This window comes from Poecilia reticulata, chromosome 17 (assembly GCF_904066995.2).
Source record: "Poecilia reticulata chromosome 17, P_reticulata-male-v2, whole genome shotgun sequence".
In the NCBI taxonomy this organism is placed as follows: domain Eukaryota; kingdom Metazoa; phylum Chordata; class Actinopteri; order Cyprinodontiformes; family Poeciliidae; genus Poecilia; species Poecilia reticulata.
The window spans coordinates 31,461,433-31,481,086 of NC_088846.1; the positions used below are offsets into that span (position 1 = coordinate 31,461,433).

General features: G+C 42.9%; 1 protein-coding gene across 1 annotated transcript in view; it reads left to right on the forward strand.

Moving 5' to 3' along the window:
- tmeff1a (transmembrane protein with EGF-like and two follistatin-like domains 1a) overlaps nucleotides 1-19,654 on the forward strand; it is a 54,680-nt gene that overhangs the window by 27,204 nt on the left and 7,822 nt on the right. The window contains exons 3-6 of the mRNA XM_081598843.1: nucleotides 1,141-1,270; nucleotides 9,662-9,691; nucleotides 14,525-14,621; nucleotides 15,301-15,449. Coding sequence (XP_081454969.1) covers nucleotides 1,141-1,270; nucleotides 9,662-9,691; nucleotides 14,525-14,621; nucleotides 15,301-15,449 — 406 coding nt within the window. The remainder of the gene's footprint in view (nucleotides 1-1,140; nucleotides 1,271-9,661; nucleotides 9,692-14,524; nucleotides 14,622-15,300; nucleotides 15,450-19,654) is intronic.

Sequence of the window (19,654 nt, forward strand, 5' to 3'; positions counted from 1 at the left end):
AAAGGGATATTCATTCAAAGTCATGTGTTAGCTATTAATGAATGTCACAGCTTCAAACTAAATATTTAGCTTAAAGCTAAATGAGGTTGAACTTTAAGGTAAATATGTAAAGCTAAGTATTTAGTTTGGAGCTACATGTTTAGCCTGGAAGCTAACATGGTGACACTTTGACTAAGATGAACCCTCTTTGTTTCCCTCATGACCAAACAACCCAAATAACCGCTGATAATTTTTACTTTACAAACGGCTCCTCATACTTACTGCCTCATTTGGTTCAAATTATTAAGAATTTATTTCCCAAATGTATTTCTCCAAAATGTGATAAATTCCCTTGAATGAAACTTTTTCTGCTTCATCCTGTCGTCTTCCCAATGAGAACGTCCTAATTAAAGCACCAAGCTCCTCTGCTTTTTTTTAAAGGATTTTTAGTTTCTCTCAGTATCCAGCTGGTACCAAACCCAAACACTCATCTGGACCGATCAGAACTCATCAGTCGGGTCTCAGTGGGTTTCGGCGGTTCCCGCTCTGATTGGATATGGATTTACAAATCAAAATATCCTGATGGCGCAGATGCTTTTCATTAACAGGCAGAGGGACGTCGCCATGTTGGGCAACACAATCTGATCGGATTGGCCCAATCTGATCGGGCCAATCTGATCGGATTGGCCCAATCTGATCGGGCCAATCTGATCGGATTGGCCCAATCTGATCGGGCCAATCCGATCAGATTTTCACGTCATTTGAATTTTAATGATGTGAAATTCAAAGAGCTCAGCAGTTATTTTACCCATTTCTAACTTTTATTCTCCACTGTTATTTTCTGCCATGTTTTCCTCCATTAATCAGAACCTCAGCTGGATTCTGTCCAATCCAAACAAAGATCTGAGAAAACCAACTGGAAACCAGAAGCTGCACAAAAACTGATCACACGACAGAGCAGAAAAATATTATTTTAATCTGTTTGTCTTTTCCATTTAAGTTTGGAAACAATGATGCTTTAGAAACACCATAAACTGCTTTGAGGTTAAACTTTTTGCTCCTTATAAAGTCTTAAGTTTTCACGTTGATTAGCATGTTAGCATGTTTACTGCCGCTGTTGAGTCATTTCTGACCAGTTTGACCTCTGGGTTTGACCCGCAGTGTCACAAAAACTACATCCCGGTGTGCGGCTCTAATGGAGACACCTACCAGAACGAGTGTTACCGACGGCTGGCGTCTTGCAAGCAGCAGAGATCCATCTTTAGAGTCCATGACGGGCCCTGCTCCGCCGGTGAGTCCAGCAAATACACCGAGCCAAAGACAGTTACTGACCGACTCCAGCAAATACACCGAGTCCAGAACAGCTACTGACTGAGTCCAGCAAATACAAATACACAGAGCCCAAGACAGTTAGTTACTGAGTCCAGCAAATACACCGAGCCCAGAACAGCTACTGAGTCCAGCGAATACACCGAGCCCAGAACTGCTACTGACCGAGTCCAGCAAATACACCGAGCCCAAGACAGTTACTGACCGACTCCAGCAAATACACCGAGCCCAGAACAGCTACTGACTGAGTCCAGCAAATACACCGAGCCCAGAACAGCTACTGACTGATCCAGCAAATATAATTTATATGGTCAAAAATTAACAGCAATAATTTGGTTTAAAAAAATATATATTTTTTTTCATTTATCATTAATTCTTTAATAATTGTTACAGTTTCAAACTAAATATCTAGGTTGTTAATCAAGTGTTAAGTGTTAAAATAAATATTTAGTTTCAAACTAAAGATAAGTGTTTAGCTTTAGTTTGAAGGTAAATATTTAACATTTAGCAAATTAAATGTTTAACTCATGCTAAATATTTAGTTTGAAGTTGAATATTTAATTCAGTTCTAAATATTTAAATATTTCAGTACAAAAATATTTAGTTGGTAAACTAATATTTAGTTTGGAGCGAAGTATTTAAATTGGAGCTTTGGCTCTATTTAGTTTTTAAAATGCGGTGTTGTGTGATTTTCCCGCCGTTTCTCCAGGCTGTTGTGTTTTTAACAGCTCTGAACGTTGCAGATCATCATCAGTCTCATTGATTTCTGAGGACGAGTCGGTTAATCAACTGATCAATTTTAATTAGGAGCTCCTGATCAAAGTCATTAAAATCTGAAGCTCAGAGCCTCTGAACTGGAAACGGCTCGCTGGTTTTATGTTTTAGCTGTTTATGCAGAACGTAGGGAACAAATAATTCTGCTGTTCTGGACCGGTTCCTGAAACTTCTCGGTACCAACGTTTTGTTTCGGTTTTAAATCCGTTTCTGATTCCAAACATAAGAACAGATTTATTAAAGAGCGCTGAATTAAAGAACAGAAGTCGTTTTTACTGAGTCGGTCATTTTGTTGGTGATGCAACAAAGAAACTAAAACAGATCAAATCTTAAAGGACGAAGCAAACAGAAAATCCAAACAACTTCGATCTTCATCAGTGCAGATGGAGCTTCTGCATAGATTAAGTAACATTATCATCAGGTTGTTGATTTAACATTTGAGTAGTTTCTGAAAATGCATAAAGCAGTTAAAGTTTATTAGCTTGCCTAAAGCAGACACAACGTTCAGATGCTAATGCTAACTGATATTAGCATGCTAACTGGTGTTAGCGTCAGCATAAAGTCACCACTGCTGTGTTGATGTTTGTTTCTGCTGATAAAAACCATGAAAACTCTCTAACCTAAAAGTTTGGGGCCTTTTTTAAAATCTTTTTCTGAGTGATGAAGATTTTTACTGGACGTCAGCAGCAGGACGATCAGCTGACCGGAGTCCGACGTCCCTGCAGGTCGGGTGGCTTCACTGTTTTCCCTCAGCCTCCTCTTCCTCACCTCGCTGCTGGTTCCTGCTCCACACATTTACTGGAAAAAACAAGAACATGGGTCGGACTGGCCTGTGAGATCCGACCTCACAGATTGTTTCTGGACCGGAACACGAGGCGTCGCTTCCACAGCTTCTCTGATTTTCTCTGAAAAGCTGAACTGTCCTCGTTTTAACGCCTCGTTCTGATGCAACGGGCTGGGAGTCGGACGTAGCGCCACCGACTTCCTTCATGACGGGATTCAGACGTGTGGCTTTTATCCGTCTGGATTTAATCCCGTTCCAGTCGGAGCCGCTTGCCACCGAAGTGTGAAGGAAAAACTCTGGACTTCAGAAAGCCGAGGAAAAGCTTCATCTGCTGCCGCTTCGCTTCCTTTAGGTTTGGGCAGTGGTGGAGAAAGTACTCAAAAAATTTACTTAAGTAAAAGTACAAATACACAGTCAAAAATGTACTTAAGTAAAAGTCAAAGTACCACATTAACATTTTACTTAAGTAAAAGTAAAAAAGTCCTGGCTTTTAAAAATACTTAAGTATTAAAAGTAAAAGTACTCGCTGAATGCATTACCTAATCGCTAATATCATTAAGTGTGCCGATCGCATTTAATTTTAATACATCAGAAATGTGCCATTTTAATTAACACTACCACAGATTAAACATGTTCTTATTGTGTTTATTCTCTGTAACAGTTTAGTCTTAGATATGTGATTCTATGAATCATAATTTCAGGGATGGAAACATTTTGTCTCCTGTCCTAACATAGCATGAACTTCATTAGTCACATTTATTTAGAAAGAAATCCAACTGAAAGGGGATGTAAAGAAGGTGCGGGCGGGGTGGAGGACATGCAACCAAGGAGCCATGTAGCAGAGTTGTAGTCAAGACCACCGAACCTGAGACCAAGATCAGCGCCCCGCGCTAAATGACACAATAACATTAAGTTTACCTATCAAAATTGGTTTTCAGATTGATCTGAAAGATCCACATTCCCATAAAAACACCTAGATATTAAATACTTAGAGCTGAAATATATTTAACCAGTATCAATTAAAACTCACTTCATTCTGTTTTGCTTTCATCGCTGTGCTACAATCCGCAGAGGTCTCCTGCTATTCCTAGAAAAATAACGCCCTGGGCGCAGTGGCGGAGCCAGAGGGGGGTCCAGGGGGGCCAGTGCCCCCCCTGTCATCTGATTGGCCCCCCCAGATGATTGACATAACAGCACCAGGTTATTCCTGTACATTATTTGGAATCATAGTCAACCTAATATCTAAAGAAGAAAAACAATAATAAATATATGAAAAGAAAATGTATAAAACTTTATATAAGTCCATGTGACATAAATAAATAGATTTAGATCAGGCGCGATACCAGCCTCCTTTGTCATAACAACAAGCTGAAATTCTTCTCCTGGATGTTTCAGTTGTGCTGCGCTGTGGTGCAACTCAAAGGCTAAAGCCCTTCATACCTGGTGGTGATGGTAAAACACCAATAAGTTATTTATTGATTCTCCGCAAAAAAAGAGAAAAAACCGAAGAGGGGTCGACAATGTTCGTAGTTTGGATCAGAGGTGGCGCTGGAGTTTTTTTGTTGTCCGTCAAAGAAAAAAAATCATTTTGTTTCCAATTTGTAGTCATCAAACGAAACATTTACTATTTCTCTGCGAGAACGTTTTTGAAATCAGGTAACATTTCACAAAATGACGTGATTAGAAGACGACAGAACTCTGATCGGTTCCTGATCCCGCTTCACTTCCTCCAGAAGCAGATCAGCTGCGCTAGGCGCTCCAAAGTCTCTGGTCCATTAAAGCGTCCAGATCAGAGATGATTCTCTGACAGATATTGTTCTTATAATGATTAATAATGAGCTCCACGATGTTTTCTGTGCCACAATGGTGGCACAGAGAACTGTCTGCGCACAGTGGACCAACTGTCTGCGCACCAAGTGGTCAGCATGCGCTTGATCACATTCTGGACAGAAACCAGCGAACTGCTCTCTGTTCTTATCAAGACGAGGTGAGGAGGGAATCTGACATATTAACTCAGTTAAGTTTTTAGTGGTTTTGTTTTTAAAACATTAACGTAAGCAGTGTAACTATATATTGTACATTTTGCGTTTGTCGTCTCATCTGTGATTAATTTGAGCGTAACGAGCATTTATGAGCATTTATTGCCCAGCGCTCTGCGCTTGTTTCTGCCTAACGGATCTGCACTTTAATTTCTTTCCTCTCTCAACAGTCAGCTGTTATTCCTCTACTTAAACTACAATAAGTAGATCACATTCTCTTTAGCTTTTCTCGGTGTGCTCCAAACTCATTAAATGTAAACTCATTAGAAGCCCGAACCACCATCAGGCAAACATTTCTGGCCCAACCCGAAATATTGTTACCTGTCAAATTACCTGTCCAAACAGAGCTTCCTAACCAAGGTGTCCATAACTCTTCAACACGCTGTCAGCTCCCGGTCAGAAAGACATTTAGTTCAGTGTCCATGAGATGATATTCAGAAAGGATCTTTTTATTGATTGATTTTAGTTTCCTCCGTGATGAACTCTTAGCGTAAAGTCTATCATGTCTTCATGTGGGCCAGTCAAAGGTGTTAATTATAACCTGCCAAATGACAGAGGGGCTTAAAAAAATAACCAAATATTCAGTTTGGTTATTTTTTTAAATAACCAAACTGAATATTTGGCTCAGTTTGGTTAGTTTATATATATATATATATATATATATATATATATATATATATATATATATATATGTGCACACACACATTTTAAATTTTGCCCCCCCAGACGTAGTCCTGGCCCCCCCTTGGCCCCCCCAACTTTAAAAGTCTAGCTCCGCCACTGCCTGGGCGGTTGCCCATATTGCATATGTCAGAAACCACAACTGAAACATCGCAATTAACGGTAAATAACGTTCAACTATGAACACTGTCCAACATTCAACTTTTACTTATTCAGTACTTTTACTTACCGCACACCGCACACTGTGTCTACCGCACAGTGTGCGGTAGACACAGTGTGCGGTAGACACAGTGTGTCTACCGCACACTGTGTACCGCAGTGTACACAAGAACAAAGAACGGCTCTCAGTGAGGCTTCAGTCCTTAGGACTTAGTAAAGATCCGTCCAGAAGAATCGGATCGTTCCTGAATGTCATATCACTATATTGCAGACTTTGGTCACAGCGTTGTCCCATATATGCGACACCTCAGTCAACACCTCCACACAATAATTCAGCGCATGAGTGACAACTTTTTTCATCAGATGCAACATGTGTCTCAGTACAGCTAGCTTTGCTAGCACAGATCTTACCTTTCTTTAAGCTTTCCTTCCAAGTGACGCTAAAAGTTGGACGAAGTCCTCACCGTCTGTGAAAGCGAAGCGCTGCTGATTTTACATGTCGCCATATCAATTTATGCAGCGCTATTATATTATAGACAAACATCTCCTCCCGCTCAGAGGAAACCACTGCGCATGTCTGGAGCTCCGCGTGCGAGTAAAGGTGGAGCCGATGGGTGACAACAGACACTAAGTCACGTTATTGCTCGGATTTTACGGCGCCACCTTAAGTCCCTGAACGTCACATTTTAACGGAAGAAAAGAGCAACGCGACTTGGATGTAACGAGTAACGAGACACTTTTGTAGAAATGTAGTGAAGTAGAAAGTACAGATACTTACTGTAAAATGTAGTGGAGTAAAAGTAGAAAGTCCCCATTATTAAATCTACTTAAGTACAGTACAGATACACGAAAACTGTACTTAAGTACAGTAACGAAGTACTTGTACTTCGTTACTTCCCACCACTGGGTTTGGGCTTTCAGAATCGACTCTGGAGATGAAGGAGAAGCCGGTTTAATTTTCTCACTGATGAAATATAACTGCAGAGCCGCAGCAGGAGGAGGAGGAGGAGGAAGAGTTATGGCTGCAGCAGAGACGGTAGCGCTGCTTCCACATGGCAGAACGCTCAAAAGATCGGCTAAAAAACTCTTTAATGCTTAGAGTTAGCGCAACGCCGGGGGGGAGGGGGGGGGAGGGAGGAAGGAAGGAAGGAAGGAAGGAAGGAAGGAAGGAACTTTAATGCTTAGAGTTAGCACAACGCGAAGGAAGGAAGGAAGGAAGGAAGGAACGAAGGAAGGAAGGAACTTTAATGCTTAGATTTAGCACAACGCGAAGGAAGGAAGGAAGGAAGGAAGGAACGAAGGAAGGAAGGAACTTTAATGCTTAGATTTAGCACAACGCGAAGGAAGGAAGGAAGGAAGGAACGAAGGAAGGAAGGAACTTTAATGCTTAGAGTTAGCACAACGCCGGGGGGGAGGGGGGGGAGGGAGGAAGGAAGGAAGGAAGGAAGGAAGGAAGGAAGGAAGCAAGGAAGGAACTTTAATGCTTAGAGTTAGCACAACGCGAAGGAAGGAAGGAAGGAAGGAAGGAAGGAAGGAAGGAAGGAAGGAAGGAAGGAAGGAAGGAAGGAAGGAAGGAACTTTAATGCTTAGAGTTAGCACAACGCGAAGGAAGGAAGGAAGGAAGGAAGGAAGGAAGGAAGGAACTTTAATGCTTAGAGTTAGCACAACGCGAAGGAAGGAAGGAAGGAAGGAAGGAACGAAGGAACGAAGGAAGGAAGGAACTTTAATGCTTAGAGTTAGCACAACGCGAAGGAAGGAAGGAAGGAAGGAAGGAACTTTAATGCTTAGAGTTAGCACAACGCGAAGGAAGGAAGGAAGGAAGGAACTTTAATGCTTAGAGTTAGCACAACGCGAAGGAACGAAGGAACGAAGGAAGGAAGGAACTTTAATGCTTAGAGTTAGCACAACGCGAAGGAAGGAAGGAAGGAAGGAAGGAAGGAAGGAAGGAAGGAAGGAAGGAAGGAAGGAAGGAAGGAAGGAAGGAAGGAACTTTAATGCTTAGAGTTAGCACAACTCCAGGGCAGGGAGGGAGGAGATGCTTAAATCCAGAAGGAAAGAAAAAAGGAAGGAAGGAAGGAGACGCTTAAATCAGGAAGGAAGGAAGGGACTAAAGGATGAAGGTGTCAAAGAAGGAAAGAAAGAAGGAGGCAAGCAACAAACTAAGGACATGAAAGACAAAAAAGGAAGAACAGAAGGAAGGAGTTAAAGAAGGAGTTAAGATGTTTAATTTTGACTCACCTGGAAACTACAGATAAACTGAAATGAACATTTAAAGCTAATCTATGTCAATGAAGTAAATAACTTCAGTGAAAAGTAATAAATAAACCAAACATATTATCAATAATATCAATAGTTTAAACTAAACTCCAGTGAACAGAGATGTCAGGATTACATTGTTGGATTCAAACGTCTTTATGTTGTTTTTCCATGATGTTGACATTTTTAATTCTGCCTCCTTTGGGAGTTTTAACCAGCAAATGTTTTACATTTATTCACAATCAGCAGAAAAGTATTTATTTATTGTCTTTCTCCACCAAATGCATACAGACGGGTCCAAATCTAAATAAATGCATAAAATACTTTTTACATCTGCTACACCACAATGGTTGGGCTTTTAGCAGATTCAGGCCAAACACAGTTTAGAACCAAGATCAGTGCAGCATGTTGCCAAACAAACCAATTCAAATGAAATGGTTCTGCCATGTTGACGCTCGTTCGTTCAGACTCTGGTTTGGACCCGGACAGATTCTGTACAACAACGTTTGCTCTGATTTTTCCTCTGTTTTTATTGAGTTCTCTGTGTGAAACACCTGGTTTCATCTCTAACCCGCCGTTTCAACGCTCTCAGTTTAATCCTACAGGACTAAGTGGGAACGGATTAGTGATGAAACTGAAGCTGCAGCTTCATCTGTTTAAAATAAATATAAACTTGTTTCTCTTTCTGCTGCTTCGTCAGTAAATCTGCCTGCAGGGAATCAATAACAACTCTGCCATTTTTCACTCGGATCTTTGATATCTTTCTTTCCAAAACACTGAAGCCGAGTTTCACCTGCAGGTTTTAAGCCAAATTTGATCAATAAGCCGAGCTGGCAAAGCCACGAAAGTGTCCGACTGTTTCTGCCCTACTCGGATGAAAAGCAACTTCCTGTGGACTCGGTGACGTTTAATGGAAGGAAGCAGCTGGAGTCCATTTCTTAATGCGCCGCCGAGCCAGAAACTGCCTCCATTTCTTTGATTCGGTGCATCAGAGCCAAGTTTGGAGCAGGCGCTTCATTTCCTGATGGAGCTGCAGGTCGGAGCCAACCAGACGGGTTTTATCCCACCCAGAACCGGTTCTGGTCCGTTCAGGACGCCTCGCTGTGGTCAGGGTTTAACCGTCTTTCTGCTGATTTCAGTGGAAGTTGGAAGAACCTGCACTGCACACCTACATGCTACTTAGCCGAAGCTAATGCTAAAACAATAAATCGATGATTTGCTAAGTTTTTACTTGGCAAACTAAATACTTAACGAGGTAAATATCTTGTTTCAAACTAAATATTTAGCTTGAAACTAAACATTTATAAATTACTGGTGAATCATGATGAAAATATGAATTTAAAAATGAACTCCTACTTTTTTGTTGTAAACTAAATAACCCAAATTATTGCTGTAATTTTTTGACTGTATCTTTAGGAACGACATCCCATAATAGTTCACCCACCGTTGCAGTTAGGAGGTGATTCATTGAAACAGAAACATTTAGGGGAGCTCTAAGCTAGCTCCCCTTAGCTTAGAGCTTAGGGGAGCTAAGCTCTAAGCTAAGTTCGCTAAATATTTTCAAAGTTACCAAAAATGCTAAGCTAAAATTAGCTCTGCTGTTAGCAGAGTAGCGGTTAGCAAACTTCTGACCGCTGCCGTGTCTCTTCTGTCTTCACAGATCCCGGTTCTGGTTCAGGAGACGGAGACGGTGAGTCTCTGTTGGGGTTTTTTTCTCTGGGCTATTTAAAGATTTAATTTCCTGCTTCACTTCTGCTGTGACTGAAAGTCAAACACAAATCAATTACAGCCGAGTCTTCGTCTGCTAGTCTGCTGTGGTGGGAGGAACCGCTGTGTGTGTTTCTGCGCCTCCTCTGATGCATATTAACTGCAGCAGTGGATCCTGCGAGGAGCCGCTAAGTCGTCCCAGAGGAGCGGATCTCTGGGTCTCTCCGTCGTCGATGCCAAATTTGGCAACAGAGACATTTTGCAGCCACCTGTGAGGGACGGCCACGTGGTTTGTTGTTTAATTTGGCTGCTGCAGGGAGGTTTTATTGGAGACGCGCTGCCTCCTCCATCTGCACGGCGGGCCGCTGCGATGAAACGGTCAAACCTCTGAGATTAATTACTGAAACAGCCTCCAACTCTGAGGCTTCAACCGGGGGAGAATTAGCGGATAAACGGCGCTAAAACCAGAACATGAACTCAGTGGGTCATGGGAATGAAAGCATATTTTACATCTTTATTAAGTTTAACATAGTGCTGCGCAAACCGTATGTTTTACAAACAATAGTTCCAGGCGGAACCTTTGTAGTGTTGTGTTTCTGGTACACTCATAATGCGCAAACAATATCCTTAAACATCAGTGATGGAGACAGAACTGCTTCTCTCAGCATGTTGGGGTTTAACTTCTGCTTCACAAATTAGATTTTGCAGAAAAAATTCAGCAAAATTGGTCTCTGGAAAAAACCATCAGTGTGGTAAACGGAGTTAGCCTGTCAGCTAAGCTAATCTAACCCTTAATTAGCATGCTAGTGCTAAACATGTAGCAGCTAATGCTAATGTCAGCGTCTACAGTCCACATTGCTAAAGTGGCTCCATGACTAATCAGGGCTTCCTGGAAAGACGAACTTTGCACCAACTTGATGGTTGAGGAGATTAAATCTGTCGGGTTATGATTCTATCTCAGGTGATTCCTCTCAGATTTAGTTGTGGACTTTGACTAGGACATTCAACACTTTAATCTTTTCTCCATTTGGACCAATCATTGGTAATTTCTTCTGAACACTGAACTTTGTAGAGAAGCCTAATCCCAGATCACTATGCTGCCTCCCCCGTGATGGAAGGTTTTCTGTTTCGTTGTTTTCCAGTCGTGGCTGCAGGTTTTAGCTCCATCAGTGTTTTTTTCCTCCACGTTCGTTCTGGATGATTTGTTCTGCTTTCGACCAGAAACCAGAACTTCCTGCTGCTCCTTCAGGCTCACATCCCAGGTTATTTTTAACTCCTGTTTTTTATTAAATTATTTAAAATTATTTAAATTTGTGCGCAGCAGCGGTTCCCAGCTGTGTCGGAGGCAAACTTTGCATAAAATAGACGTCAGATTGAGTCTTTTAGGCGTTTTCTGAGCTGGATATTAATAAAACTTTAAAGCCGTAATGTTGTTCAGGGTGGTGAGCATCATGCCGGTGATTTCCATTCGCTGCAGGACGTCTGACCCAAACGCCGGCGATAATGAGCTGCATCTGTTTTAGGCTACAGAATCTGTGTTTGGCCGGGTTCAACGCTCGAACAGAGGGAACCTTTTTCAGCCGGGAGGCAAATATTAGCGAGAGCAAAGAGGGAAACGACAACAACAGGAGTCGGAGAGGAAGCAGCGGCGTCCTGCTGTCAGCAGAAACAAAGACGCCGCTCGGCTGCAGATCCGCGTCAATCGATGGAGCGCCGACTGAGCCCTCCATGTTCGATAGCTACACACACAGCAGGCCAATCTGTCGGCCGCACACACACACACACACACACACACACACACACACACACACACGCGGCGTTTAATCACGCTGCTGCTCTTAAAGCAGCAGAAAGGCTCTGTGAACACCTCTGCAGTTTAGCCGCATCGATTTGTGTGTTGATTTTGTTTTGCTTTAATTTTTCAGATGCAGGAACTGAAACGTTTCATCCAGGATTTAAATGGAAATAAAGCAGAACGACCTCACGACCTTCAGGAACTGAATGTTTGTTTCTGCTGCGTATTTCCAGGAATTGATCCGTCTCTGTTCCCAGAATGTGGAGCAGCAAAGACTCTGATGTAAAACGTGCTTCAGATCAAAACTAGTGTTGGATTAAAAATTAATACAGTTCATTTTAGGGCCAGTAAGTAATTAATCCTATTCTATTGAAACTATACATCAACAACATAAGCAACGTTTTCATTTCAAAAAGCCTTTTTCATGGTAAATTTTGAATTTACAAAGTAAAAACAAAGATATTTATAGTTTTTTCAGGCATCAAATTGGAGCAAAGTTCATGTTTTCCTGATCGTTCATGGAGCTTCTTCAGAAACATGGACTGTGGAGGCTGACATTAGCATTAGCAACATGTTAGCATTAAGAAGCTAACTCCCTTTAGCACAGTGTTTCTCAACCTTTTTCGGGTCAGCGCCCCCCAGCCTTTATCCAGGCCCCTCTCCGCCCCCCACCAAAGAATTTGTAGGCTACTTTGCACTGACAATTATTTTATTATTAATGTTATTATCATTATTGTAGATGTTTTGAATCGGCGCACCGATTATGTTTTCCCGTACACTTCAGCGCCTTACGCTCCTTCACCTCGCGCACATAACGGGGTAAATGTAGCGAGTTTTACCTAAACGTATCGGAGTCTGGAGGGGGGGGGGGGAGCGTATGTTTCTACACTCCTTCGTGGAGGGGGCGATTTATGTTTTCGCATCCACCTGAATAATGTGTAGTTTCGCCCCTTTTATCTGGAAATAGTGTCTGTTTATTCTTGCCATACAGTCTCTGTATTAATTATTGCTCGAAAGGTCTTGCCATACCAGTTTATTCCTCTGTATTTACTTTACTTTCTTAGTTTATTCTTGCATTTTGTTCTTCATTCATTTCCATTTAGTTTCCTTCGATTAGTTTTATCCTCTCTTGGTTTATTTAGTTTCTTTCCTGTTGCTAGATTTATTTGATCATTTATCCAAGACGAATAATCTTCACTCATCACCTGCTGCGCCGCATAATCGTCATGTGTTTCACGTCATGTGTTGATTTTTCACTGTTCAGCGTCGGATTCTCTGTTTTTATGTCGTAATTCAACACAATCTAGTTCTTTCAAACGGAAATAAAACACTTTTTAATATAAGTTGCTGCTTTGACATGATCACAGACCTGCCAAAACATATGTAGCTACATAAATACCAGACAAAGTGAATCACAGCAGCGCCATCAGCCGGTGTAACGCTGAACTGATGCGGAGCCATGAAGCTACAAACACTGAATAGAAGAGCTGCCATCGATGCAGCTGCAGCCAAGCATGATTTAATGTTACACAATACAGTTTTACCAAGTTGCTCAAAGTCTAAACTGGCTTTGTTGTGGAATTAAGATGTAAAGTTTACCTTCGACCAAACGCCCCCCAGGGGAATCCCAGCGCCCCCCTTTTGTAAAAATGTCCGCCAGCGCCCCCTGCCGTCCTCTGAACGCCCCCTGGGGGGCGGTGCCGCCCACGTTGAGAACCGCTACTTTAGCACAACCTGAACACAGTAACGGTGTTTTTCATGATTGACCTCCTGGAGAAGCGGTTTGTTGCTGTTCTCAGTGGATTTACGTTGTACCAGAAACACAATATTAAAGTTCCTGCTGAACTTTTATATGCAGAAAATGAATAAATAAAGGAAATTGGAGCCCAGAAGACCTGAAACGTGCAGAGAATCTCACTCCTCCATCGGGTTTCACTGCTTTCTAAGACAACAATCCTAAACCTTAAACCTCCAGGCTCCGTTTCCTGGTTTCTACGTTTTGCTGCGGATTAGTTTCCTTCCCCCTGCAGGATTTTCTTCTGCCTTACAACAAAACTGCACCTGATGAATCATGAAAACGGCTCTGCTGATGAATAAACCCTGCTGGAGAATGGACGTCGCCATGCGAGGTGGCACTAAACGCCGTAATGGTGATAATATCAGACGATGATGTGGCGCCTCTGCTTCCGTCTGGCCGATGAGCCTGAGCGGCCTCTCCGCACGCTCAGCTGTGTCTGATGGGAAAGCGCCTGAGCCGTGGCGCCGCCAACCAGAACCGGACCCGGAGCGAGCTGCAGGTTGTTTTCAAAATGAAATTAAGCCACTCTTCTGGAAAAGAGGCAGAACAAATAAAAAGCCGATCATTACGTTCAGCGATGAAGATCTGGAAAGTAAAGAGCGGCGCGGGGAGAATCCGACAGGAGGGGAAATTAAAACCAGTTTAACCAGAAACAGGTGAAGGTGATGGGTTTCCTTCAGCTTTAGTTTGACTTTGAGGAAACTTCTGGTGCTTTTATTGAATATTAAGGTTTACAGATTCAGACTGGAAGGTAAAGAAGTTTAATAAACCAAACATTGAGGTTCATTAACGGTGAATGTCGAGCCATTCGCCTCCTGTTGGTGTTTTCAGGGCCTTGATCACTTTTTCCTTCGTAATCTGCTGGAAATCATCCTCCCTCTGAAAGCTGTTGGCTTCCTGGACAGGAAGTTATTATCCTCTGTAGCCCAAGATGCTCTCAGCTGGGATCCTAGAAACGTTGAGACCCGACTGATGAGCGACCAGCTGGATTCATCACATCGTCCTCAGGAAGCGGAGGAAGAAACTCTGGGCCTCCCGAGGTCCACAGGAACATCGCAGTGATGCTGCCACCATGTGGTCACCAGCTAGTTTGGCATTGGAGGGAAGAACGGAGGTCCAGTCCTGGTTGAAGAGGACGGACGGGTCTGGACTGAGCGTGGGGGGTGTGAATATGAAGTGTTTGCTGTTCCTGAAGCGTTTCTCCCTCTCTGCCCGTCTGACAGACGATGAGGGCTCGGCCTCCGACGTCGGGAAGAAGTTCACCAAGTGCAGCACCTGTAAATATGGAGCCGAATGTGATGAAGACTCCGAAGATGTCTGGTGAGCGAGAAGTGGATGAGTAAAACGCTTTCATTGGTTCATTAGCACAGCTAACCTGGCTAACAGGTGCTAATCTAATCGTAAGCATTAGCTCTGCTAATGCTAAGATGCTACACGGTATTTAGCCAAATGCATGTTTTATAATTCCCTTAGATATCGTATTCATGTATATTTCCTGATCTCTGCTGTCCATGTTTTGACTTTGTCATGTCCTTGTTTTAAATAAAGGTTTTGAGGAGAGGAAATGGAACGCCCGCTTAATCAGCCTTCAAAATAAAAGCATGCGTGTAAAAGGAGTAAAGCATTCTTAAGTCAATTACCAAAACTTCAACACAGATGTTGAACTTTATTCAACTGGAAGTTTACAAAGCAGCCGAGATAATTTAACTCTTTAGACTCTGATTCAGGGAAAACGAAGTTCACTGAACATTTTCAAAGTTAGCTAAAAGTAAAATTAGCAGAAGTGTGTCTGCTGTTTACTGCCACTAAAACATATCTAGGTGAAACATGTTGTGATGCTAGTGAGTTAGCTTAACGTTTGAAGGAAGAAGATGGATCCAGACTTTGCATTAAACTGCACAGAAACATGAAATGTTGCTTTAAATTAGAATAATCTGAATGTTTTGGTCCTGTGCGTCATTCCTGCGACATTGTTCTGATGGTTGACCTTTGCCCTCAGGTGCATATGCAACATCGACTGCAGCGGCCACAATGAGAACCCGGTCTGCGCCACAGACGGAAACTCGTACAACAACCCGTGCCTGGTCCGGGAGGCTTCGTGCATGAAGCAGGAGCAGATCGACGTCAAACACCTGGGACGCTGCCTCGGTACGGTTACGGCACTAAACACATCTGAAAACGGCCGTTTGTGAAACGGCTGAACACCAAACCGCTTCTGGTCAGAGTTTACCTCCATCTCCAGCCTCATGCGGTCTAGTCCAAGGCCGTTAACGGCTCCAAACACGTTTGCAGACCAGAGGAGACGAGTGTTTCAGGGACTGAGAGGTCTGTAGTGACATCAGGTTGAGTTGATCTGATCTGTGTGAAACGCTGTCATGACTAGACATGTCCCAATAAGCAATTAATCAATCAGCTGCATGATTAATTATAATTTCCATGTGGATTACAGTCAGAGAGATGCTGCCCTTCAATATCACTGAAAAATGGCACCCAGTTTAAAGTACCTGCCCCTTTAGCCTGTTTTCCCTGTCGGAGCCGAACGAAGATTTCCATCAAAGATTCATCGTTTATTTAAATTATTGCTGTTTTACTTGTTTATTTTGGATATTTACAATGTTTTCCAGTTTCAGTGTTAAATGTGTTAAAAGTTTTTATTTTTCAGAGGCGTAATGAAAACATGGTCTGAAACGACAATATTATCGTTTATCGCAATAATTTCTGTTATCGGCTGAGTTGTGAGGCTGTTTGTCACAGATGGTGAGCAACAATCTCACAGGAGGTTTTTATGATAAACATGTTTATTTGGTAATAAATGAACCACAACATGCCAAAGAGTAGATTCCCCCGCAGCATGATGCTGCCGCCACCATGCAGGTTGACGTTTATTCCAGCCTCAGTTTCCTGTACCAGCAAACAACAACTTCTTCTTCTTCTTCTTTTTCTTTTTCTTTTTCTTGTTCTTTTTCTTTTTCTTCTTCTTTTTCTTGTTTTTCTTTTTCTTTTTCTTCTTCTTTTTCTTTTTCTTGTTCTTTTTCTTGTTCTTGTTCTTTTTCTTCTTCTTTTTCTTCTTTTTCTTCTTCTTTTTCTTTTTCTTCTTTTTCTTTTTCTTTTTCTTCTTTTTCTTTTTTTCTTTTTCTTCTTCCATCCTGAGACGTTTGTTGGTGAAAATCAGATCAGCAGAAACTCCTCAGATCAGACGGTGTGAACCGCCTTCACAGTCCCTTAAATCTGCCTCCTGAACGGATCGACCCGTCGTCTTCATGTCCGGACGCCATGTCAGTCCGTTGAGTTGCTGCGTTGTGATTGGCTGATTTCCTGTTTGTGCTAACGAGCGTTTGGCCTGGCGAAGCTTCGTAGCTAAAGGAGCTGAAGGTTGTTTAGCTGAGCAGCTGAGTTTCAAACAGGATTTCATCATCTTCCTGATTCCTTCATCTTCTCCCCGAGATGTTTTCCCACCTCCACACAGATTTACGGATGCAGGAGGACGGCGCCCGTCTCCTGCTGATCCCTGCTGGCTGCAGAACCGTGACGCTTTAATAAATCAGTCTCGTTACTGAAACCATGTCAGTCAGATTAATGCGTCTGATCGCCGGCGTTTTCAATTAGGAAGCAAACCGAGCATGCAGGCTGTAACACGGAGTTATTAATGCAAACCTCGTCAACGTGACACGGAGGGAAGGTTCTGGAAAACTGACTGCAGCGTCAACATCGTGTCTGACATGCAGGCACTTTGGTTTGCTGGAAAGTTTAACAGCTTACAAAGGAAACATTTGCATATTTCCATGTTGGTGCAAACAAATGTTCAATCTCTGACCCAGCAGATAAAGAGGAACTTGATTGTTCACCTAATTAGCTCCAACATTTGGTACCTGCTTCTCTGGCTGACGAGCTGCTGCACTGTAAAACCGTTACCTGCAGACTGACGTCCAGAATGATTTTATTAGTGTCAACTGAGGGAAGCTGAGTAGCATGTCGCTAACCGCTCTGCATGAAGCGATGAAAATGAATGCAAACGAAGATGTTTGGAGGGTTTTTAAGTCAAACTTCAAAGATTTCACCTTAAATTTAATAGATTCTCATTTTTATTTGGCCATAAGGTCAAACTCAGTGGTGGGAACCGCTAGCTAAAAGGTTAGCTGTGCTAACGCTAAGGTGCTAATCAGAAACATTAGTTCTGCTAAAGCTAAAGCTACAACAACATGTTGAAAACTGTGCAAAACCTTTTCCATAATGAAAAAAAACCTTTAATTTGAGGTGTTTGTTGGTTTGTTCATTAAAAATGGCAACAGACATTTTTCTGACATTTGTTTCCATTGAGCAAATTTATTTTTGTTGTTCTAATTTCTGCAGTTTGATGGTCAAATGAAATGCAGCTACAGAAACGGCCAATCAGGAAGTGCGCCAAATGTTTTCATAGCTAGCCAAAGCGCTAAGTTACACATTAGCTCCGTTGTTAGCGGATTAGCGGAACCAAACTCTGAATCCTCCTGAATGTTTGGTCCATTTCAGCCCAGATCCATAAAACACAAAGTCTGACGACTCGGCAGCGCCGTGAAGTTTAAAGGTCAACTTTATTTATTCTGTTTCTGATTAGCTTTACAAGCTAAAACAATGCATGATAATGTTGCATGTAAACGATGATTAAACGGCCAGTGTTTCCTCTTCAGGTCGCTAACGGCCTGAGGAATATGAAACGAGTTTCCTCTCAATCTGAGGGATAAAACTGAGAGTTAAATGAACATGATGACATGAATGCAGCTTCCCTCCCTTCCTGCCACCAGGTGAATGAATCCCAGACACGATGGAGGGATTACGGGTCTGCAGAGTGTCGGGTTTTTAGAGTGCAGGAATATTTAGGACGGATTGAGCGTCTGTTGAACCGCTGCGGAGCGGAGATGCCCTTTGGCTTTTTCATTAGCCTCCCCATTAACAAGAGAAACGACTCCACCGGATTAAATCTGCAGTCACTTCCAGCCGCTTCTCTGGTTTTAAAATATGCAGCAGAATGAGTCAGAGCGGCTTTGATGCTGTGAGGTGCGAGCGTTGTGCATACAAACCTGATGTTGTTCGGAGCCGCTCGGCCCGCTGCGGCTCGCATCACGTTCATGCTTCAGACTCACCTTGAGTCCCAAAAGGCCGAGCCGCCGGTCGCAACACGCAGAGATTTATGGATTTCCTGTCGGTGTTTGTGGCTTTAAGGCGGCCGTGAGCTGATTGGACGGTGCCAGTTGGAGGGAGGGGGGGGTGTATGTGAGGTGATGAGCACCGCCCCCCGCCCGCCCCCCGCTCTGATCGGCTGTCACTTCAGGGCGTCGGGCCAGCACTGGGGCGTGATGGAGCCGAGGCACAGGAAACGGATGATGTAGAAAAAACATAGAGAGACATTCATAGATCTGATCTAGAGCTATAAATGGGTCAGGATCTGACCACAGCTTCGTCAAACTCTTAATTTATTTAGCAACACGCTTCACAGCCCCTGGTTACCATGGTTACAGGTTAGGCTTATTTAGCTTTCAGACCCAGGCGGTTCAAAGTGCCCGTAGAAAGACGTTAAAATCACCAGATGTTGGGAATAAAACACCAAACTGCAGCGTTTCCGTCGACCTTAAATACGTTGATTACACAAATAAATTCGCTCAAAGGAAAAACGGGGCTGCACAGTGGCGCAGTTGGTAGAGCTGTTGCCTTGCAGCAAGAAGGTTCTGGGTTCGATTCCCGGTCTTTCTGCATGGAGTCTCCATGTTCTCCCTGTGCATGGTGGGTTTTCTCCAGGTACTCCGGTTTCCTCCCACAGTCCAAAAACATGACTGTCAGGTTAATTGGCCTCTCTAAATTGCCCCTAGGTGTGAGTGTGTGTGTGCATGGTTGTGTGTCCTGTGTGTCTCTGTGTTGCCCTGCGACAGACTGGTGACCTGTCCAGGTGACCTGTCCAGGTGACCTGTCCAGGTGACCCCGCCTCTCGCCCGGCACGCTAGCGGGAGATGAACCAGCAACCCTCCCGACCCATTAAGGGACAAAGGTGTCAAGAAAATGGATGGACGGATGGAAAAACGCCATTTTTAAAGTTTTTTTGATAGAAAGTTTCGCTGCTTGGATGAAATGATTTTTCAGCAAAACTGCAATGGAAACGGTTATTTTGCATCACGAGTCACATGATCTACCACAGGATGTTTCTACTGCTGGAAACGACAAAGACGACGACAGGAAGCGGTGGAGGATGACGGGCAGCCATGTTTTTTAACGACTTATCCTGCGAACAAACTGATTGTTCATGTGTGACTTTAATGCTGTTTCTTATTTAATGGAAACATTCAAGTTTATCCTCATATTCACCCATTCATGCTGAAACCAAC